This window comes from Oryzias latipes, chromosome 7 (assembly GCF_002234675.1).
Source record: "Oryzias latipes chromosome 7, ASM223467v1".
Taxonomy (NCBI): domain Eukaryota; kingdom Metazoa; phylum Chordata; class Actinopteri; order Beloniformes; family Adrianichthyidae; genus Oryzias; species Oryzias latipes.
This window is the reverse complement of record NC_019865.2, coordinates 24,835,675-24,860,132: the sequence shown is the minus strand read 5'-3', so window position 1 is coordinate 24,860,132 and position 24,458 is coordinate 24,835,675. Positions and strand designations below refer to the sequence as shown.

Here is a 24,458-nt window from a genome sequence, read left to right as displayed (position 1 = left end):
CACGCACAATTGCACAAGATTTCTGTTCAGTTGTGTATAAACTACGTAAAATACACACAGATAATTCTCAAGTTGAACAGCTTCAGACAGAATTCACGTAAAAACCCGAAACCCTTAACAGACATCTGCGCACATCAACCAATGACTAAAGCAAGAAACACGTATGAATTGCGTGTATCACGCATGTATCATGAACGACGAAAATGTCATACGTAGCAAATGCATAAAATGTCTGTAACCCTTGTGCTATCCTAGGCACTTTAACATTGGGAGTTTGGTCATCTAGACCCACTAGACAGTGCTCTGAACCTTTTTTCTTCAATGATTTGGAATCTTCACTGGTGTCCATGGATTACATGAAATCTTTCCACCTTTATTCACCTTTGTCATGGTAGGGAGAACACGTCAATGTAAGGGTGGGGTCATCTAAGATAGCACAAGGGTTAAATGAATTCCAATCATTTGGATGCTTGATGCCGTACATAGGACGGCGCTACTTTTGTTTCCATAGAGTTTAGAATTCAGAATACTTATGATCAATGTAAAATGTGTGGGCTGAGTGACACGGCCTAAAGATGCTTCAGAATTGAGGCTGCACTGAAAAGGAATGAAAAAGCTGAAAAATGTCCTAAGAAAAACATTCAAATCCTAACAGTCTGGAAAAAAGCAAATGTTTTGGGTTGTGTCAATCTTTTTTTTCATTTGTAGAGTTTGTGATGTTTAACGTCATCGCTAAATGATTAAATGTAGCAACAACAACAACAACAAAAAAAACACATTTCTGGACAAGAATATTCCTCCTAAGAGTTGCATTGAAATGTTTGCATCACACTATGGAGGAAATGTGACATTTTTGGAGTCAAAAAAGAAGATTTTTCTCTGCATTCCTGCTTTCTTTATATCTGTTGGCGGGAGAAAAAAAAGTTCCTGAAAGGAACAAAGCGGAAGTTGTTGAAGAAAACCACGCAAGGCTGCGTGAGCAGCGAGTGACAGAGAGCAGCTGCTGCAGTCTGGCTCCTTTTCTCTGGCCTCTGTTCCTTTAATAAACTCCTGCTTATCTAGTGTAACAAATGTCTCGCTACCATCATCAAGTCCAGCCGAGGAGGGAGGAGTTTTTAATGTTCAGTTTGTTCTCCGGATCGATGTCTGCTGGCATCGCCTCTCCTCCTTCCCTCCCGCGCCGTGCGTAATATCACCGCAACGCTCGCCTTTTTACGCGCATTTCCACTCCCGCACGCGGACACGACTGAGTGACGCGCGGCGATCAAACGTTACGCGGCGCTGATGGACGAAAACAGACGGTGAGGAGGGACGAGTGGCGCCCCGGAGCAGCAGGAGGAGCAGCGAGAGGAGGAGGAGGAAGAAGAAGAAGGAGGAGGTGAAGGAACGATCCAACATCCTGCCCGCCGCTCTCCAACCTTTCCTTGTTGGATTTTCTTGACAGAAGAAGTCGGAAGAGGCGAGAAGAAAGACTCACACTCTCTCTGTTTGCGCGCGCGCCGGGGTGCATGTGCGCGCGCGCCTCTGTGTGTGTGTGTTCATGGACTATCTCCCCGCGCCTTTCACCTGGACTCCGCGCTGATCTGCGACTCCTGAGCGGAGGAGGAGGAGGAGGAGGAGGAGGAGGAAGGAGACGGAGAAATGCCGCGGAGGAAGCAGCAGGCGCCCAGGCGGGCTGCGGGTAAGAACCTGACCCAAACCTATCTGTCTGTCTCCGCCAGAAAAAAGAATCCAATCAGTGCTTTATGTCTTTATTTCTGGGATGATCTGTAAAATTGACATTTTATTTTGAAAAGACAGAAAAAAGTTAAGTTTGAAAAGGAGGAGTTGAAGCTCCCCAGCTGCACTTTTAGAAACAAACAACAACAACAAAAACCAAAATAGTTTCTAAAAAAGGAAATGATGTAAAAAAAAAAAAATACATATATATATACACACACACAATCTGGTTGTGTAGTTTTCCCTGAATGAACCTGTGAGGAGTGGATCCCTCCAATCCCTGATCCGAAAGTTTCTTTAGGAAAAAAGCAAAGTGTTGGTTTGGAGAAGGATGTGCTGCTGCTGCTGCTGGAGGAGCCGATGAACTCTGCATGAACTCTTCATAATCTTATGGACAAATGGAGACAGGGTCACACACACACACATAAAGAAACACACACAGGTTTGTACTTCTCCTGTGCACAGCTGCAGGTCTGCGGGCCCTCCGCTTGTGTTTGGAAAGATGATCTCTGCTCTCCGAGGAGGCCCCGGCTGTGGCGCTCCAAGTGTCTTCTGACTTAACCCCATTGTTTCCTCCTTGATTTAAAAAAAAAAAAAACAGCGAATCCTTCTAGGGTGGATGTGTTGAGGATGCTCTCTGAGAAGTTATCAGTCTTTATTACGGCGGCGGATGTAGCAAGCAGATGGCAATTGTTCTCTGCCAATAATAGCGTCTCTTTATCCCCCCCCTCTCTCCGTTTAAGATACTGAGACCCTTATCTGCCCGCCACACTCTCCGTTTGCACACACAGGAGCTCACCGCCTCACAATAAACCTTCATTTTTTTTTCTTGGAAACAATACCCCCCCCCCCCCCCCCCGCCTTGTAGTTTTTTTTTTTTTTTTTCATATATTCCGAGAACTTTTGAGAAGATGCTTAAGTGATCCCTTTACACGCTCCCAGCTGCAACGCCTGCTAAATGTGTCAGCCCTGCAGAGAAATAAGCCTTCCAGAAGAGTTTCTTCATTGTTGAGGTAATTGTCTCCTCTCTGACAGGCACATTCATCAGTGGCTTAATGGTCAATCAAAAGTTGGCAGGCTGAGTGTTTTCATTCTTTCCTATCCACTACATTAGGAATACTTAATCAAAACGTCTCCCGGTAATGGCTGTGAAGAGTTCATGACTGACTGATCCGTTGTCTGCGCCGATGGAAAATTAACAGCTCGGCACCGGAGAGATGCGGGCCTGCAGATAAACAAATTGTGCATTAATATTTCATCTTCAAGACCTGGGGATGTGCTATCAAGCGGTGGAATATTCCTGTGCCGTGTTGTCATATATATATATATTTTTTCTCTCTCTTCCCTTCATCCCCCTGCTGTATTCTTGAAGGCTCTTTGCAGCTGTAACTCATTTCACTTGATGACTTTACTGGGGTTACAGAGAGTGACGACAAATTGATTACCTGGCAGAGCAAGAATAGAGCGAGGAGAGGCGCGGGCTGACAGTCATGTTATAATAATATGTTTAATGATGTGTGGAGGGGGGGAACAAGAACAGAGGACGATTGAAACAAGAGCATGCAAGATGCAAGAAAAAAAAATCTTTTTTTTTTTTTGGTTATGCAGGATTTTGCAAGATTGTTCTTTCAAAATAAAAAAGTAAAAAAAAAAAGTATGAGTAAAAAGACCCCCCCAGTTTTTTATTCAATATTAGTATTAGTATTAATATGAACCCTTTTTACTTTCTTATTATCCTCCAAACGTTTCCCTAAAAACCTATTATATATAATTTGGTAAATGTTTTCTGCCTTGTAGTTCATCATCATTCCACTAGGGGCAGTAAAACAGCTTTTCCTGCTCATTTCAAGATGGCTGCCTCCATGAAATCTCAAAAGCACTTTTGGCGGGAAAAGTTTAGCTAGTTTTCTGAACTTTATAGTGAGATTAAGTCATTTATTGTTTTTTTTTAAAAACATTACTTTCTGGATTGAAAAAACAAGAACATTTATGGATAAATATTTCTTTATTAAAGAGTTACACCATTTAAAAAATGTGCGGCTCAAATTTGAGAATGTGCATAAATAAGCTAACACGGTTGTGACAAAAAAAATTGCCAAATTGATCACAATTGATGATATCTATATCTCCTTAAAAATGGTGTTACTGTGTGGATAATTAAAAAAATAAATAAATCTTAATTCCCAAAAATATTATTTTCTGTCAATTCTTTAATGTAGTGGGTTTCACAGGGTTAAGAAAAAAACATCAGTATGAGCTTCTTGAAGTATTACAAAAATAAAAAAAAAGTAACATTTTTAAATGAAATTATTTTTTTTGCTAAGTAATATAATGTATTACAGAGACCGGCGGCACGCAGGTCTTTTCCTTGCAACAGCAAAAGGAAAATGTTCTTATTTTTGGAAAACGCATGAAGAAAAAAACTATTTGAAATAAGTATTTTATTTTTTATCCTTTCTGCTGTTCTCATTTGCCCCCCTCCTTATATAAAATGTTGTAGCTTCAGCATTGGCTGATCCTCTCCAGGGTGTATTCTGCCTCTTTGTTCACCTGAAGCGGCACCTGCAAAGGCCGGTTTCCTCTAAATTTACCTCCTTTACACACTCTTTAACAAGAAAAAAGAAGCCAATCACTCAGCGGGCCAGAATAGGGGCGCACTAAAGCTCTGCTTTATTACTGAGCAGAAATCACAAAGCCAGAGGCTATCAGGCTCCAGATTTCAGACTGGAATTTGTGTATCGGGTTTATATATGGTGTAAACAGCCAGCCCTATAAGTGCATGGGAGGCATTTTTAAGTGAAGGGAGCCATATGTTACTCTGCAGCCGTGGGAGCCTACGTCTCGTTGTATTTTTTTTTTTTTTTTTTTTACAATAGCTCTGTGCTTCAAACCGTTAGCCCAATTTGCTGTTAACAAGATAAATTGGAGAACAGACAAAGGCATTAAGTGTTGCAGTGCCAGCCAGTGACTGACAGCAGCTTGTGGGAATTGGCTAGCAAGGAATTCCTCCTAAGTGGTTTGTCCAGAAAACAACCTCCGATCAAGGCAGATGTTGTTTATCCAGTTTAGGTAAAAAGAAAAAAAAAACAAAAACATGGAAATGGGAGGAAAAAAGCAGCAAATGTCAGAGCTTCTTATCGCAGATTAGCTCTGCATGTCGCAGAATTTCATCCATCGTTCTCTTATCAAGTTTTATACGCCATTTTGGGCGATTTCTTCTGTAACAAATCACATCTGCTTCATACGTTTGTGCATTTTTTCCAACAATCCTTCATCTTTTAAGCCCATATGTGTAATTTTTAGCCTAATAAACTTAATTTATAAATAAGTAGGTGACATTTAATTGAGATACATTGACTTGTCTTTTAAAAACGGGCCTTAAATTTGGCAATTTTTCGTTTAATGTGCAAACTATAAAAAAATATTTACAGTAAATCTGAATGTCAGACGTGGAAAAGAGGATTTTTTGTCAATTTATATCTATGAAATGTGACTTTTTAAAGTTTTTGTGTCATAAATGATGTGAAAAAACTGAGTAAAATCTGCTTTTTTCTGCACTTCTGGCTATTCTGGTGCAAAGTTTGGCAGAAAAAGTGAAAAGTATGGCAACATTTATTTGTTTGTCATGAAATGGGAAGACTTCTCCGAATTCACGTGTGAGCAGAGCGAGCTTTTGGTGCAAAGCTTGCGATTTTTTATTTTTTTCCAACTCTCGAGCGTTCCCCACAGAGACAGCCTTTAATAACTTTTTCCTCATCAGCTGTTTTTTTTTTTCTTTTTTTTTCTGACTGAGTGTGGAGTCAGGTGCTTTATGCTGTGATGTCACCGTCTGCTGGCGTTGGGTCGCGGGAAGCTTTTGTTTGCCGGGGATGCAGACGGGGTGGTGCGGCAGCAGCAGCAGCAGTGGAGGTGATAAGAAAGCCAGACTCTCGCCGTGCCCTCCGGCGCAGCCATCTCGCTCCTCCTGCCTGCGTGGAAAAAAAACAAAAACCCAACCCTCAGCTCTGCTATGATGGGTCTCCAGGCGAGTGCCTGCGCAGTGTCGCACCTCTCCACAGCGGCTGTTCCTTCACCTCGCCTCCCCTCTGAGACCTGCGCCAGTTTCCCGGCAAAATGACACAATTTGATACGCCGTCGGGGTGATTCATGTGGATAATGTTTCCGTGTGATCATCACCGTCGAAAAGAGATGCTCGATCGTGTTTTTGCTCACAATCAGTGGAATCAGGGGAGGCAAAAAACATAAAAAATGTCCAAAGGTTTGGGTAGAAAACAGAGGAGAAACTGTTGTTTTTTTGCGGGGTGGAGGAGAAGTGGAGCTCCCAGCTGGTACAGTAGCAGCCGGGGCCTGCTATTGATTTCCCAGAGTCTGTGGTGGAAATCACTGCCACTCATGTGCTTTGGATTAGCGTAATGATATACACTCCCGCTAAAGTTTATGTCTTTGTAATTTATATCCTCAGCAGTTTTGTCAACACGTACGCGGCGTCCGTGGCGAGTCGAGAAGATTTAAGTGAAGACATCCATCTCGCAGTTGACCTACATGTGTAGTCAGTCAGAGGCCTACACGCCGGCCATATGGTCGGGAGGCTCAGAGGAACAATCACAGCCGGATCGGGTTAGCCTCACCGGAGATGCTTTTGAAAGAGTTTGCCATATCACGTTTTGGTTTGAAAGAGCTCCTTCGCATCTTTAAGAGTCGGTCGGCTCTGATTTCAGAGGTGGGGAGCAGCTGCTCCGCTTCCACCCAGAAAAAACACGTTTTTGTTGTTGTTTTTTTCTCACATTAATGCCAGTCATGTCACAGAGAAGAAAAAAAATCCTCTTTTTGTGAGCGTGAAGGCTGACTAAACGCTCATCTTTAGTTATCAGCGCTGTACCTGATTTGTTTCTTATCAAATTCTTAACGAGCTTCAATTAGGATTTATAATGCAAATTAACCCTCAGCTGCTGCCGACTGCAGGAGCAGCAGCTATGACAATATTGTGCTAATGGTGCGATCTGTAACAATTACAAAGGTAAACTGCCTTCACACCGCGTGCTCCTCGAGGCTCTGGGAGGTCAGGCTGCTGGAGGTTCGGGAAAACAGTTTATTAGGCGCATTAAGATTGCTGCGGGTAAGCTGCGTTCATTAGCTCCACTAACCCGCCACGGTTTCCGTCCCAGTCCGGGCGGAAAACGCTTGAAACCACCCAATCAAAACAGCTATCCGGGTCTCACAAGGTCTCCAACCGAAACAGCAATGATGATCGCCATGGTTACCACACAAGGTGAGGTTAGCTGTAGGGAGGAAAGGCGGCTGGGACGCCGGGCTCTCACAGTGTACCAAGTTGTGGACCTTGCACCTTCCGGGACTTCATTTAGCGGCCGGCTGATGGCTTTCTGACAGCTTTATAGCCCCCGTAGTTTATGAGGCTTCATGCGGCACAATTACACCCAACCTAATTTGATGAATCCAGTCAATGTTCCAACAAACTCCCTTCACCTTTGTGGCCCGCGCCGTCCGTCTCTCCTCAGGGGTCAGACGGAGGCTTTCCCACTTTGTACAAATCAGCCACACTCAGTCTGATATATATATATATATATATATATATATATATATATATATATATATATATATATATATATATATATATATATATATATATATATATATATATATATATATATACATATATAAATGAGAGTTATATACTAATAATAAAATAAAAACATGTGTCCACTATTCCGTGCTATAAATGCATTTTACATGTATGAGTCGAGTCTTTGTTGGGTCACTTGTTTCACTTAAGTCTTTTTATTACAAAACAACAATAACAAAACAAAACAATTCGAATTACTTTTTTAAGAAGTTAAAAGCTAAACTTTTCCTTAAATAAGAATTCTGGTTAAGGCAGTTCTCCTTACCCGTCGGCAGATTTTCTTTGCTTCTTTGCTTATTTTAAGACAATTATTTTCAATTTTAAGAATTTTTTACTTATTTCTACAGGGCCTGTTTTTGGAGTGTAATGTTTTGTAATAAAACAATAAATAATTAATCCTAAAATTTACACGTTTGATATTTGCAACGATTCCTGTTCTCACAATTCGGTTCAATGGTGTCACATAAGGTTCAGCTTTAAAACCAAGAATTAAGGTATCCCTAGTTTCCAGTCATCCAAATTCTTAAATGTCTGTATTTTCCTGTTCAATTCCAGCTTAAATTTACCTTTTACATTACTCAGCGTACGATAGTAATGTAATGCTTTATTAAGAATTTTTTATGGGTCAGAACCTTTGATGTCTGGTGAGTAGAAACCAGTTTCTGCAGAAAAAGGAATTTTTCAATATTATGACTGAAACTATGCCAGATAGCAAACCACAATCATGCAGGAAGATGTTCAAGGTGACCACGCAACATCTGACCCACTACAGTTAAGAAAGAGTCACATTTTCTAGCTGTCTGAGCAGCAGGAAAGATCTTATTTGGACTTTCAACTGATTTGGACCAATTCCTGCTTACTGACATCATCTGGCTCCAACATGGCGGTGTCCAATTCACGCCTTGCTCACTAACTACTAAAAAACTATATAGTGCTGGACTATGTAGGGCCCTGTAATTTAAAAGCAATTCGGACACCATGCTCACTACTTTATATTTTTAGCTGTGCATATGACGTCATCGATTTCATGAAAATCTCATTGATATGAACGTTTTGCGATGACCATTTATAAATCCAATGTGTTGTGAAGATAAAAATGTTGGTATTTTATTTAAACCATACATTTAAATCCAATTTTTTTGCCAAAATTGTTCAAACTCAATGCATTGTGGTGTAGATTCGCCAATCTAGTGAGCATCAATGCACACTGGTTCTTTGCAGTGACTTGATGGACATCTGATTTTGGTATTGTGGATCCAGACAGCACTACAAAATGGTGAACGCACAGCATAGTGCACTATGTAGTGAGTAGGGAAGAAATTTGGACACAGCCTTTATTTTGTTGGAGCCTTAAGTAAATCATTTTCTATGGGAGATGTCACTCTTACTCGCTCCAGTTCCCTAATATAGTCTATGATTGGGCAGAAGCCTCAAAGGTTCAAATCTTTCGTGACTCTCTCAGACCGACAGATGTTCGGGTGGGTTCATTTTCCTCTCAAACGTTTTATTGTCTGTGTCGCCTGTACCCTTTTTTTTGTCAATAAGTTGCTGCAACTTAAATTTCATTTCAAACAAAGAAACCGATTTCTCTTGTTTCTATGTTATTGTGTTGATTCATCACTCATGATTGATTCTAATTGTAATTCGAAGAAATCCGTGAAGCTCAAGCTCCACTTGGAAATATTCCCATTCAGCACTTGTTGCATTCCGATTGTTTCAGTTTTTATGATAAAATTGTTTTACGTAAAGTAGCAATGTTATTGGCTTTAATAAAAATAATGCGTTCTTGTGATGTATTGATTGTATACAAAACGAATACTGCAAAAGCACAAGTAAGTTCAACTTTTTGCAAGAAAAAAAAATGTTTTCTATGAAAAACGTGTTTTAGCTCCATTATTGATGAATTTCGAAATAACGTAACTCTTTAGCTGTTAACGTAATTAAGGTAAACCAAATGATTCTGATGCGGAGAAAAGCAGCTTTGCGTTGATATGCAACACCAGTGATTCTGATGTAGAGCTTTAGAATCTGCCCGAATTACGTCAATTGCATAAACGGTTGAAGAGTTACGACGTTTTTTTGTTGTCTCCGGTATTAAAGGGTTAATCTTCAGTAACTTCGGAATAAATGTCAAACTTCAACAATAAACAACAGATTTTTAAAGTTCTTTTTTGTGATTGTAGCGTTAAAATGCTAAAAAGTACATCTCTGAATTGGACACTAGGGGGCAGTAATCCAAACTAAAGGCAAAAAGCGGAAGCTAGCTTGGTTGAAAAATATAAAAGTAATAATCCTCCATTCTGATGCATCACCTCTGACAGTTGTGTTGACTCCATTCCTTGTTCGTTTTTTTGCAAATATCAAACGTGTAAATTTTAGGAATAATTATTTATTGTTTTATTACAGTACATTACAATGCTAGGTTTTACAGATGTGACGTGTTGATCTCTAACCCACCACGGCGCTGCCCACTCCTCCACAGCCTGAGGCTTGTTTCCACACAGCTGTATGTGGATAAATATCCAATCGTCTAACAATGTATTTTACCTTTACCGTGCTTTAAACAAATCCTAGAACAATGCTTAACAGGCTCCATGCATCGTTAAAGTCCTGCATGTTTTTCTCGGTGAGAAACACTCGTTTCAGAGCGCAGAACCTCCCACTTTCTAATTAGCCGGGCTTTGAGTCGTTTGATGTTTTTTGTCGCCATCAAAGCCGTCTTAATTTCAGACCAAAAGCTGAATGACAAGAACAAAGAGTTTCCTGGGGGTGGAGGAGGGGGGAGTCCAGGGGATCACAGACCACTTTTCCTCAGCTGTGTGACACTTTGAGGCTGGAAGGAGTGTGGAGCCTCGGATGCTGGGGTTTGGGGGTTCAATGTTCACCCTAAATTGCTCACTTTTGATGCATTGAGCAAACCCAACAGAGTTACATGAACCTGAAAGAACATCTTGTTTGTACTTCCCCACTTTTGCACTTTTTCCCTGCTTCATTAGACGTGAGAACAATAAGCGAAATGGATGTTGTTGGTTGCAACCATTGACTGTATATGAGAACTGGACTGAGTGAACAGGAAACAGGAAGTACCTGCTGGTTCTAAAAACCTAAAATCCAATAGACGTCTATAGAGAAATAAATAGCTGTTACTCTGTCATTCTATTTGTCAGAATAACCATTCTTGTTCTGATACCTGTTTAAACATGTTCTTGCCAACTCTATTTTTTATGATTTTATTTTCTGTAGTACAACTTATTCAAGTTTTATTCTATGATCTGGGTGAATACTCAATTCTGATTGGCTCCAGGGTGTAGATTAAAAAGTGATAATCACAGCTAAAAGAGAAATACCGGTCACATAGCCCAAATGTCCTGTACTACTGCACTGGCCTTAACAAGTTAGTAACCATAGTAACTAAGGTGAACTGATTGGATGCTATAACTTCTGATGTCTAGCATACCACTTTCCTTTGCTACTGCAGTGCAAGTTCGGTGTGGGCTCTGTAGCCGTTACCATCACAATGCGTTGTACCTTGTATGGAATAGTTCGCTATTAAACCCCAAGAAATAACAAGATTCAAGTTCTAAAAAAATGACTGAATACTTATTTTTTGTAAGTTTACTTGGTGTAGGCCATAGGTGGGCACTGAGGGCCGCATTCCTGCGTGTTGTCCAACATACCCTGCTCTGGCATGTACTGATTGGCTGGACACACCTGAGCCAGATAATCAGCCATGAGTAGGGCATAATATCTGAAAATCATGCAGACACACTAGGCCTTGAGGCCTGGAATTGCCCACCACTGGTGTTGGCCTAAGCAAGATAAAATAATGCCCTTTAAAGGCATTATTAAAGGCATTATTTTGTATTTTCAAAAATGAACTAACTTCACGGAAGCAACAGTCCTAAATTAAGCAGATGACGGTTCAGGCTTTTGAATTGTCCGATAACACACACCTTGGTAGCCGTTATCGCTTACATGAACCAACCAATTAGGTGCCTCAATAAAAGTATGTGGCGTAACACTGAATGTTTGAACCGTTTTACTGACATAGTTTGTGCAGCTAACTCTCAAGTGGTTGGAGTGTGACCTTCCACTTCCGGTTGGCTGGAATGGTAGACACAGACAGACTCGGACCAATAAGTGCTAATATGGTGATGTCCAAAATGAGAAAAGAATGGAGCTGGAAGTAAAGGCCGCGTAACACGTCATTCATGAATGTTTCTTGCGTTCGTCATTTGTCGATTTTTTCACATGGATTTGGTTTTGATGCGTTCAGAAGTTTTGATTGGCGGACAATTGCGCAGTTTTTGCATATTTTACGTAGTTTATACGCATTTGTTATGTTGATCTGTTTGAAGCAATTGTGCAGGATTTTTGGGAGATGCATATGCAAATTTGTGGTTTAACGACTGTTCCACATATGTCTTACAGATTTTTCATGTATGTATCACTGATATATAGCTTCTATTTTGAGTATACAGCGCACATATCACATTCATATCCAGTTTTCAATTAAGCACGGTTCATGTTCTACATAGATTGATAGATAGAATAGATAGATTGTTCTTTGTGTGGTTTATTGGTACCTCTTCCGTTTTAACATGGTTCATTCAATTCATGAGATAGCTGTAAAATTTTCACGTAAAGACCACAACTTCTCTCACTTTTTCCACGTATATTTATGTATGACCAATTTTCCTCCGTGCAATATGTGCAAAATGTACATAGTGGCTGTGTGACACGGCTTTAAGCTGTCATTGACGTCATTCGTTCCATTTGTCATGTACAGTCAGTGGTTACGACGGTTGCCGTGAACCCCGCCTAGCGCCTTCCCGGCTTCAGCGTTCACATCACACCTGGATTAGGGGCAGAGCCACTGTGTGTTGGGAAGCGTCTCCTCGGGGTCCGCCCTGCCTGTTTGTGTCTGCTAGAAGTGCTGAGCTAGTCTGTTGAAACAGCTTAATTGATACTCATTAAACGGCAGTGACAGCCTCGGTGTCCGTGATGAATGCAGAATAATTCTGTTGTGCTTACAGCTTGATTAGGGGGAAAGGCACAAACATGGCAGCGTTGCGGCCTGCGGCTCGGACTGGGAGTTCCCAGCAGCCACCTGGACGTCAACCTGACGTCTGCTTTTTTTCTATTTTTAAATAAAGTTTTCAAACGCTAACCTACAGAGCGTTAGCTTGAGGATTGAATCCCGCTTTTAGTGTCATTGACTTTGATGGTAATAGCCTGTGTGAGGAGTTCAACACCTTGCAGTAAAGTGCGTCTGAGAGTGAAAACTATGATTACTTTTCTTTGGGTGTGCTCAGCCACAGTATGGAGTTTTTTTTCATACAATAATAAAGCCGATGGATGTCAGGCGGATGAAAAATGCGCATCCCGCATTGTTTCAGTTAGAAATTAGAGGCAATTGAAATTGGTTTCAAATTGACTGTCTTTGTAATGAGTGCATGACAAATGGTATAATTTAGAGGAGAAAATGAATGCTGGGAACCAAAAATATTATTCTGCAGCTCTTTATGTGTCGTAATTTTCCGTGACGATGAACTAATTTCTTTAAAATAAAAAAATAAAAAAAACATTAAATGTACAAAGTTTTTTCCTCTGAAGAGTGGTTCAGACAGTAGAAGTCACAGTTGTTTCAGTGGAGGGGGGGGGGGGGGGGGTCTAAAAAGTTACTCTAAAATCCAAATTTGAAAGCTGAAGGAGGTCTGGGGAGCAGACTAAATCCCGTTCTCAGGCCTGAGAATATTTGACAGAAGGGGAATTTCCACCCAGGATGGATTTACAACTTTATCCTCACATGATTGATAATACACAGGGAGGTCTTTGTACAGGAAGCGGCATGTCTAATTATGGTCCGACTGCATCTTGACTGAGAACAAACATTATGTCAAAGGCTGGATGTGGGGTGATGTCATCCTCACTCCGGTTTGGCGGCGGAGCAGAAGTTGTAGCCTCAAACGTGAAGCCACAAGCTCGCCAAATGACTTCAAGGGACTTCTCTAGTAAATCCCGCTGCGGAAATACTTCTCTTTGTTCCAAGGTTACGCACGTCTGCACCATAATGACCTCGGCGATGATAACTACAGCTCGTCCGCGTTTGCTAAGAGCAGATGCAGATCCATCACCCTCCCTCCCTTTACAAGAATCTCAGGGACTCCGCGTCCTCCCACGCCTGTGCATCGTATATATATCTCATCCCAGACATTCAGGGGGGTTGCTGGCCCGGCCGGCCATAAGTCACGCTGTCGATCAAGGCGGGACGCCTCGATTTTCACCTGTTACTTGTAAACAGCATTTTTCAGAGGAGCTAAGTGACAGGGAGGCCTCTAAAAGCAGAGTGAAATGGAACGACATGCTACAGCCATTTTTTATGGGTTTCAGAGTGTTTGTAGGCAGATTAAGGGCCTGCACTTTAAGATACATTCACACCGGACATGTGTGGTGAGTTTAGCCAATGGTGTTCACACTGGACAAGCAGGGAGGGGCTTCTACTTCTTCTTTTTCTACTGTTTACTAGTGCATGCCCACCTATAGTTGGCGGAGAAGAAGAAGAAGTCAAAGCAGTGCAAATCTTGCTCCCGGCTTTTTTTTTCACCACTCTATTTATGAAAGACTTTGGCCGAATGCATTCCATACCCCTTTTAGGTTCTCCCTACCCCTACAATGGAAAAAATAGTGTCTTCATATTCGGATGTTACTATCGGTTGATGACGTCATCAATAGTCACCGGTCATCTAAGTTAGTGCGTAGCTGCCAGCGCTCTGAAAATACATAACATCGGTTTTATAATTCATGTAAGAACAAAAACTCAATACTTCCATTTAAATTTAAACTTCTATGCTTCAGAGCGTTTCTCCTCCTCCTCCTTCTGTTGTGACGCGGATCACCCTACCGGCGGAGGGATAGCCAACCCTAAATCTCTACTGTTCCGCCTTAGAAAAAAAACTTTCGGACACCACTACAGCTTTAAATGCCACTACAATTGGAGCAATAGGGAGGATCCAGAGGGTTAGGGAAGCAATTTGGATTTGGCCACGGTGTCATAGAATGCCGGTCAGGCCCAAAACACAGGTACTAAAGTCTGCTTCATGATCAATTTTCAAACGGTTGGCACGTCACTACCAAATCCGAGTCCCTGATTGGTCAAAGTTCAACCGGGGTTAACTTTCAACAGGTGTTCAACGTACGCGCACTTTGTATTTGCGTAGCGGAAACCTGAAACACATGTGTATGGGCATTTACATAGACTTTAAATTGGAAGTGGCCGATGAGGGCGGTGTGAAAGTAGTTTTAGGAAGTCAGGGAAATGTTTGTGTTTCTGCCCCCCCCCCTCCCCACAAGCCTAATAAAACAGAAGATTTTCCCGGCAGTTCTTTTCTCTCTTTCTCTGAGGCTGGCTTTGTGCACCTTTCTTTGAAGGATGGGGGTCTTGAAGTGTCGGCGCGCCTCCCCCCTTCTTCTCCAATGTCACTGATACAGAACAAACTGTCAAAATAAGCTGCGTTAAATCCAAAACCTCTTCAGGTGTCAAGGACACATTTCCGTCCCCTCCCCATATCCTGACAAATATTGAGTCAGCGATTGTCTGCTGCATTTTCTGCGCTGGTATCTCCTGCTAACCCTCGGGCCATTTGGAAGTTGTAGAAAGTGGTGGTTTTGCCTGTGTGTCAGGAGGAGGTCAGTGTTGTTGCAGTCAGCAAAGCTCTGCAGTTAGACGCAGAGTCTGCTGGGAACCTTAAAGACGTTTTGTTCGGGGCGGCGTGCTCTCTGTCTGTCAGGCCTCGCTCCCTCCATGCTAAAGCGTGTCGTGATCACTTCCAGATCCACCTTCTTTTTTTTTTTGTTGCTTTTTTTCTGACACACCTAAAACCACAAAGCTTTTCAAATTCTTTCATTTTGCTGGCGTGTATTATGGAAAATGTCCGTTTGCAGCCCCTCCTCCCCTCTTCTGCTTTCCCTTGTCCTTCTGTCAGAGTAGTTATTGTCGATTTTGACTCACTCTAAATATCCACCTGTCCTTCAGGTCTCAGCCTCACTCTCCATGTCACTCAGTGACATGTCCTCTCTGTATCGTGTATCCAAGGAAACAGTCGCCCGAGGCCCCTTCAGCCCTCCTCTCTAACAGAGGTCACTGACAAAGGCCTCGCATTAACACAGAGTGACCTGGCACTGCTGCTCTGGTCAGACCTGCGCTGTACTTTTTAAGTTTGCTTCTCAGAATGCAAATCATTTTTCAAAGGAGTCAGAATCTGGAAATCAGACAGAAGTTGGTGGAACCAGACCCTGTGGGCCATGATTGGAACCTGATTAGAATCATATTTAGCAAAAATATTTGACCCAAAAACTAACTGAAGTTACAATATCTCTTTAAGTTCTCTTTTTTTTTTTGTCTGAATATAATACATTTCCCAGATTCAAAGGAGTCATGAAGTATTTGCACGTGTTTCATATTTTATCCTAAGATCCTATGCAGCTTAGCTTAAGAAGTATAAAAAGTAAAACGAATGAGAGAAGACTTTTGAGGTTTGGAAACCAATTTGACCAAATGCTGGATAATAATCAAACATTTTTAGATGAAAAAAAGATGAACCCAAATTCTGCAATAAAAATCCAAGACTCTGTCAGTGTCCGATTTGAGGCTTGGTGAACATGAAGGACCCAAAATGCAGACGGTTCCACACGGTAGCTGCTCTTTTCCTCAAATAACTGGAGTCGCTCTGCTGCCACGCAGCAGTTACATACTGGCTTCCAAGCTAAACTATGCTAATTCAATGAAAACCAAACTCACTGAGGTAAACAGGCAAACAGAGCGGACAGACAGGGAAATGATGGTATGGACCAGAACAAGAGGAAGGCAGAGACAAGACTTAAATACAAACAGGACTGACAAGACACAGGTGAACATGATCAGGAGAGATTGGGACGTAACACTCAAAACCATGTCATAACAGGAAACCTTTCAAAATAAAACAGGAAGCAAAAACGAATGCAAAAAACGCAAACCATGACAGTCAGATTCAGTTTCTGCCCTCTGCAAAACCTAAATCCTAAAGGCCGTGTCACTGGATTTCCTGCATATAGCACAGATGAATACTGGTGAACATACGTGGAAAAAGTGAGAAAAGTTGTGGTCTTTACGTGAAATGCGTGATGTATACGCGATATAAAAGTCATACATCGGTGGTACAAGCGTGAAAAGCCCGTAAAACATACGTGGAAAGATTTCTGTAATAGTTGTGTAATTCTCAGCCAACCGAAATCTTTGAAAAGACATCTGTGCACATCTACGAATGACAAACGCAATAAACACTTACGTATATCACGTATGTATCACGAAAGACCGAAATTTCATACATAGAAAATGCACAAAATGTGCACATATCACACATGACTAATTTTCATTCGTGAAAATGCGTAAAATGTACATAGGAGCTGAGTCTGGCTTTTGGCTAATATTTTACACAAATGGCTACATTTTTGTGGTTTTATCTAGAAATAAAGTCTCAGTCTGCAGTTGTCTGTATCTGTTAAGAAAACGCCTTAAATCGAAGCGTCTCTCCTTAATTAACTTTAAAGTTCAGGACGTCAGCCGTCGTCTTAATGAAGCTGCTGACAGCTCCGACTCTGCCTTTAGCTCGGCGGCTAACGCCGGCACATTAGCTAATGCTGTGATGCAGGCTGACAGGACGAGCTGCTGCTCTTCTCCTTAAATAACTGGAGTCGCTCTGCAGCCACGCAGCAGTTACATACTGGCTTCCAAGCTAAACTATGCTAATTCAATGAAAATGTTGTAGTGCTGCTGTTTCAAGTTTGATGAAAACGGCTCCTGGAGTGTTGTCTGCTTACAGCTGCTTACATTCCTTATAGCTGCTTTTATGTCAAATGATGTGCACATGGCTAACCTGGTTGTTAGCAGCGTTTGTGCGGTCTGTTTCCCTTCAGAGCTGCAGCTCGGGCTTTCTTCCTGGGAAGCCTGTTATAATCCCCTAACCCTGATTGAGTTCTTGAAGTGATCCGTTGTTCTCCACCCTCAGGCGGGCTCTCCGGCTTCGCTGCTAGCTCGCCACGTCCAACCGGGTTTTGGGTTTTGAGCCTCCCACGCCACTGTGAGCCAAACTTGCGTGGCGTTTGCCCCTTCGCAGGTTGCCTCCAACAGACATGTGTGACATGTCTCTTCAGAGACCCACTCTGATGAAACTGTGTTTTGAACATGTTTTGGTGGCATTTTTCTTTTTATGAGACATTAGTTAGAACAATAAGGCACCAATTTACATTTCTATTCAAATCCTTGTGAATCAGTAGCAGACAAAAAAATGCTGTTTGAAAAAAGAGCGTAATTGTGAAAATACCCTGGGTGGGCCACAGGCTCCCTGCTCTGCTACATTCTGATGCATCCTCTTACAGACAAACACATCCATGGACGTCTTTGTTTTCCTCGTCTCAGCTGGCATTCAGCTCCCAAACTGACTGGACAGCTCTAATATTGCTTGCCATTTATGTGGCACCTCCATTGTTAGGTTGGGGGTGTGAGCTAGCTGCAGTTAACAGTGACCTCTCAGTTGTGGGTGATGGGAAAGGGGACCGGGATTGCTCAATTTCTAATGAAAAAAAAACAAAAAAAAAATGCATAATCATAATGAAAAGACTGGGAACACTTTTCAAATAACTCATAAGATGATCAGAGCAGGTTGGGGTGCTTTTATTTTGAAATTGTTGCTTTGTAGTTTATTCCGTCTGTTATCTGGGTTGATAAAATCCTTTAAAAAATACTCCATATATCCAGCCACAGGTTTTTCTGTTTATCTTCTTGTGGTGTTTTAAAATTTTTTTCCCCTGCATGTGTTTCTTACATGCTCCAGGACAGGCCTTGCGCCCTGGCAGCGACCCAGCTTAAAAAGTTCCGGTACTGTCCAGACGCATCCTTTGGGGACCTCATCAGCCCCTGAAATCCCCCCCCCCCATCCCCCCTCCCTACATCCCCGCCTGAGGGCATCCATATTCATTTCCTCCTCTGATTTTAGGGCGGGGGGGGGGGGGGGGGGATGATGAAAAGACTGGCCTTTTTCCCAATCTCTTATTTCCTGCCAAGGTTGCCTGCATTTCAATGCGACGTAAATCTGCAAAGACCTGCAAACTCGCATTTGAACATGACCAGCTCTGCCTAACCTACATCTCAGCCGGTCCGCAAAGAAAAAGGAAGAACAAAGTGGCAAAAACTTAGGGGTAGTTCACAGTACTGGAGGATAATCCCACTTCTGATAAATGGTGGGGAACAGTTTTTACTCCAGTCTGTATTTACTTCTCATCTCACCCACTGTTAAGTTATGAGGGCTGGATGATGGAGATAGCTGCACTGGTTTGAAATCAACCTATAATTACACTGGTGGGTGGCTATTTACTCGTACCGGAGACAGGAAATGAATGTTAATGAAAAAAGCAGTCAAATACAGCAATAACCCAACTCTGTAATTATTGGCAGCTTTGATGATGCCATGCACACACACACACACACACACACACACACACATGTGCGCCCGCTTAACCAGACCTCAGGTAGACGATTAGATCCGCCAGCGGGATCCTGCCCTCCGTGGCAGAGCGGCGCTCCAGGCGGGGACGACCGCGCCTGGAGAAGGAGCTGGGGCCTTGGCTGCCGTGGCAACGCCAAACACAGGCGTACACAAAAAAAAGAAAAAGGGAGGAACCCCCCCGCTCCATTCTCGTTGCCTCCAGAGAGGATCATTCGCACCTCTGAGCGTCGGAATGCGCTCATCCCACCCTGATCATTATTCATGACGCAGCGTTGGACTTCCAGCTGGAAGATGACGATCAGTTTTTTTTTTCTTTTGTGTTTGTGTTCAGCAGCCAAGCGCCTCCACAAAAACCACGAAACGCTGAGAGCCAAAACGCGGGTATTCCACACGACTGCGCTGACATGCATTATTTAGGAAATCTGCAGAAACTTTGCATCGGATACAGTACCTGCTGTTTCCGCCAAGGCCGGATAAAGGAATGAGCAAGGGGGGGGCTAATGCACCCCTAAATTACGTACCTACCTACCCCCCCCCCCAAATGTGATGGCCCACAAGAATACACAATAAAATAAACACACAATAAATCAAAAACAAACAAAAAAATTAAGGCAAAAAAAAATGAAAGAAAGGATGGATGGACTGAAAGACAAATAGACAGACGTAATAAAAAAGAGTGATTTTTTTGCTATTATTCCAAGAGCAAAACTCACTGTTTTAAGAATTTAAACATTTTGTCTGCTCATAAAAATTATTTGGCACTTGAAACAGAGAAATTCACTTAAAATTTCTAAATATGTGCAAACAAAACAATATTTACTTGTGAGAAATTCTCTCTCTTTTTGGACTGAAAACAGAGCACCACATTACAAATGTGTCACAAAGCCAATCACAGGCATGGACATGAAGGTGGATGCTGATTGGTCCAAAATTCTTCCATAAAGGCTTGTAGGTTGGATTAGGTTTGTGCGTGATTGGATTTCTGACCAATCAGCATCAACCCTCTGAAGAGAGAGAATTTCTCGAGTGAAAAATGTGAGTAAAATTGTTTCGTTTGCATGTAATTGTTTGTTTTTCTTTCAAGAGCTAAATAATTTTTATTAACAAAAAATGTATTAATATAAGTTTTATCCTTACAAAAAATGAATGTCGCATTTGAAATAATGGCGCAAAAATCACTCTATAGCGTTCAAGCAGACACTTTGAATATAAAGTCTATGTAAACACTCGTTTATGCGTGTTTCAGGCTTCCGTGCTCAAAACTCTCGTGTTCACGCGTCGCTACACACGTTTCTACGAATGTTTTTGGCACCTATGTACAAAACGTGCGACCGTTGGGCACGCATTGATAGTTTAACCGGGTCGAACTCTGTCCAGTCAGGGACTTGGATTTGGTAGAGACGTATGGATGGCGTCGTTTTTACATTCCCAATGTGCCAATTGTTTAAAAATTGATCACGGAGGAGGAAATTATTAATTGAGGTTTGTGTTCGGCCTGAAACCAATGACACCAAGTCTTTCATGTATCAGAATGGAGCTGTGAAAGGAAAAGATGGCGGACATGCGCAGGTAAACAGTAGGAAAACAAAAGAAGAAGGAAAAGAAGCCCCTCCCTGCTTTCTAGTGTGACCGCTATGGGGTAAACACGCGTTTAAGAATGTTTGAATGTTGCATAAAACTCAGAAGACAATTCAAATAGATAAACTGATTTGATGGTTTTCTTAAGATTTTCGGGGGTCGGATTGCAATAAACTCTCAACTCACTCCGACTTATCGCCCCCTACAATTCTTCCTGCCCCACATAGTGCAGCCGGTTGAATCAAAGGCCTTGTTTCCCCACTTAGACCCCCAAACGATCCGCCCCCCCGTCCTCTTTTACACCAGTGATTAGGCCTGCGCAATAAATCGCAAATTTATTATCGCGATATCAAGCTGTGCATATTGCAAAATACGGCGAAAATCGCATTAAACGGTAACTTAAAATGCTCTAAAACAATCTTAGGCAGCTTAAGGTATTTAGTGAGTCAAATAAATCTCTTTCTGCATTTGACCAATCGGATGGACGCCTTCACATTGTTGACTAACAGGATGGAGCTTTTATGTTAGACGTTTAACTCCCATGTAGACTTGTTTCATTTGGAGAATATTTTAAGATATGTTGACTCTTATTTAAGATAAAACTGCAGTGAAATGGAAAGGATGTTTTTTGGTTGTTTTGCTATTTGTTCATGTATGGCAAGTTATATCGCCATCGCAATATTGATCACAAACATCGCGAGTTTTCCCCATATCGTGCAGCACCTACCAGTGATTTTCTAAAACTATGAAGTTGCATTGTTTGCCTGTAAATCTGGCCCACATGTGATAACAGAATTATCCCACTCCACTGTAAGCACGCGGCCGCTCATGCGACCGTCTGTCATCCGACGTCCGCAGGATGCAAAGCAGCTCGTGGCTGCCGGCGTCCGATAGGCCTCCGTCTCGGCTTAGAGTCTGCGCCGAGCGCGCGCGGGCGTGTATCACTCTGACCCAAACATGCTTTTTTTTTTTTTTCCTTTCCTGCTGACTGCCTTCCGATCACGAGTGCAGGGTTTGCCCCCACCCGTGCATTTATATGCAGCGATTTCTGAAAATAAATGCGGCTCGTGAAGCTGCAGAGGACGATTAGTCAGGACTGTAAAGTCTGGCGGCTTTTTTCCCCCACCAGCCTCCTTCAGATCCATAAAGCTCTGAGCTCTGCAGGTCAAGTTGCACCGTAAAGGAGCTACATGTGAGGCCATCTGGAAAATTCCGTTTTTTTTCTTTTTTAAAGAGCCTGAGTAAAACTCAAACAGTGCAGGGTGCAATTCCACTAATTGTAAACAGCTGCAGGTGATATCACCCCTTCAGAGTATGGAGGGGGCATCAAGTCCAACCAACGTTACATGGAAACATCTAAATTTTCTGATCTGACAACGAATTACGTCCTCCAGGAACAAAAGCCCCTCTGTCCGTGGTCATGAGGTAGCGCCGCTTCACGCCACGGGCAGAAAATATCTGCTGAATCGCTCATTATCATCAAATGGATTTCAAATCCTGCCAAGTCTGCGCATGTGAGAAGCACGGCGGGCCGCAGAAGAGTGTCAGGGTCAAACGGGTCCTGTGGAGGCTCTGTCTGCGGCTCATGGGAAAGCGCCGAGCGGTGGAAAGGGAAGGAACACATTTAGATTGTGTCTGTTCGTCGAAAAACCGTTAAAGCAGCTGTGCAGGCGCGTCTGCACGGCAGCCGCCTGCGGCGCAGACGTAGAGGTGGGTCCTCTCAGATCTGGAGTGGGCTGAGTTATGGAGTCTGTGGGGTAAAGCGGCTGAGTGACAGCGGCGTAATTCAGCCTAAAAGTCTGCAGCGACAGCGCGACGAGCTGACTGTCCTCGCTGAATATATGGCTGCAATTTTCCAAATAGGCTTATAGCAGTTCCTGAGAGAGCTCTGTGAGATATTACTGACTTTATCACAGCAGCTGGAGCTGCACCTCTGGATCTCTATCCCTCCTCTGAGGAGCACCGGAACACGAGGAAGAGGAGGCGCTGAAGGTGCAGCGAAGGACAGGGAAAGATGTCACCCAGCAGATCCTGCACTGGGACGATGATGGGCATTAAAAACACTGATATGTTGATTGGAAATGTTGATCAATTTAGGAAAAAAAGATGCTTTTTCAGTATGATTTTGCTGTTGGGATAAATCATTTTGAATTGTGAAAATAAAAATACAGTTTTGAAATGATGCGAGGAAAAACAAATCAGCATCATCTTAAAGCGAATGACATTGGTAAATAAATGAATCAATAAATATATTTTGAAAAAAGTTTTTTTTTACTCAAAAGTACACATTAAAAGAAAGGAAAACAAATTGAAAAACTTGACACAAAAAAAAAGAAAATTAAAGAAATACTGAAAATCTAAAATTGTTACCAAATATTTTTGTTTTCCATTTTTCTATTTTGCTTTGAACTCTGCTCAGTGTCTTTGAATTTCCTGAAAGGCGCTTTTTTAAAGAAAAACAATGAATATGAAATGAAAAAAACTTTTCTTTGTAACAGCTGCTGTTTTGTAATTGTAATTTTTTTTTGTTTTTGGCCAATTTTTTCATTGATAATACTCTTCCAAAGTTTCCTAGGAGGCCACATGAGAAGAGGCGGAGCCAACAGCAGATTTTTATAATAGACGTGACGTCAGTGACGACTTTTGCATCTTCTCACTTCCGTTCAGATATTTCATGAATGTTATTTTATTTTTTTAATAATTTTTCATATATTTGCTTTCGTCTGAAATGAAATATGAAATAATTGTTTTTCAAATTTACAATTTTATTTATACTTTTTACGTTTTAATTTTTAATGTGTTTTTTTCTTTCCTTTTAAGGTGTTTCTGATTTGACCCCATACACACACTTTGATACTGAAAATACAAACCACTTTATTTATTTATTTTTTCAGTTTTTTAAAAGATCCACAGGTACCTGATAGCCTTTTTTAACTTGGGGGGGGGGGGGGGGGGGGGGGGGCGCTGTGAGTTCTGCACTCGACTTTATCAACATAAAGTAGTTAAATTTGTGTAACACAGTGAGGCTCAGGGCTTTTTTTAGAACTTTTTTTTCATTTACATTCACAATAACATGAGGTTTTACTGGATAATTTAATGAAAACATTTTGAACTTTTCACTGTATTTTACAGCGGTTTTTTTTTTATAGTATCTGGAATTAACCTTAGTTAGTGTTATGGCAAGATTTTTTTTAAGTAATCTGAAATTCCAGATTATTTTCAGAAAAAAGGACAAACTGCAAATTTTTTACAGGTAAAGATTCATTATTATTATTATTATTACAGCAAAATGTAACTTTTAACCTTTTTTTAATATATTTTTTTAATCTTTTGGATTCTATCGATCTTTGTTAATAAATATAACTTTAGGGAAAAACAGCCAAATTGAAAAGAGTGTGAATCATCTGTCATTCATGGAACTCAGTCCAACTTTTGTTGATCAGCATGAATGTGCTTCATCGCTTTCATCGTCTTCATCGTCTGTATTTATGACTGCAGGAAAAAGGAAGCAGGTGACTCCAGCTTTCATCCCCCGGGTGGCATTGAGTCCGGGGGTCGCCATGGTGACGTCACAGCTTGTGACAGAAGCAGCACTTTTTTTTTTTTATGTAAACGAGTTGCACTTTTGTTGGTGAAGGACTCAATTTCGGACAAAAGCATTTATTTGCACTTTGTATTTCAAAATGTCTGCATCAGTATCATTATTTTCTATGCAGGAAGCCTTTTTATCACCCAGAAGTGCAGAAAACCCCACACCAACAGAGTGCACAGAGTGAAGCATTTATAAAATAGTCAGTTATCAGTTTTTGCACGAAAATCAAAGTTATGAAGCCTAACCCCCCCCCCCCCCCCCCCCCACACACACACACACACACACACACACCTTGACAGCAACCTATTGAGATAGAGGAGATGAAAACAAACTGAAACTCAATATTAGGATTGTTAGCAGCTGCACCTTTAAACCTGATGACCTT

At 41.7% G+C, this 24,458-nt stretch overlaps 1 protein-coding gene across 1 annotated transcript in view; it reads left to right on the top strand.

The window, feature by feature from the left end:
* The first annotated feature begins 972 nt into the window (after positions 1 to 972).
* tshz2 (teashirt zinc finger homeobox 2) overlaps positions 973 to 24,458 on the top strand; it is a 53,928-nt gene continuing 30,442 nt past the window's right edge. The window contains exon 1 of the mRNA XM_004070997.4: positions 973 to 1,681. Within this exon, the coding sequence (XP_004071045.1) occupies positions 1,642 to 1,681 (40 nt within the window). The 5' untranslated portion in view covers positions 973 to 1,641. The remainder of the gene's footprint in view (positions 1,682 to 24,458) is intronic.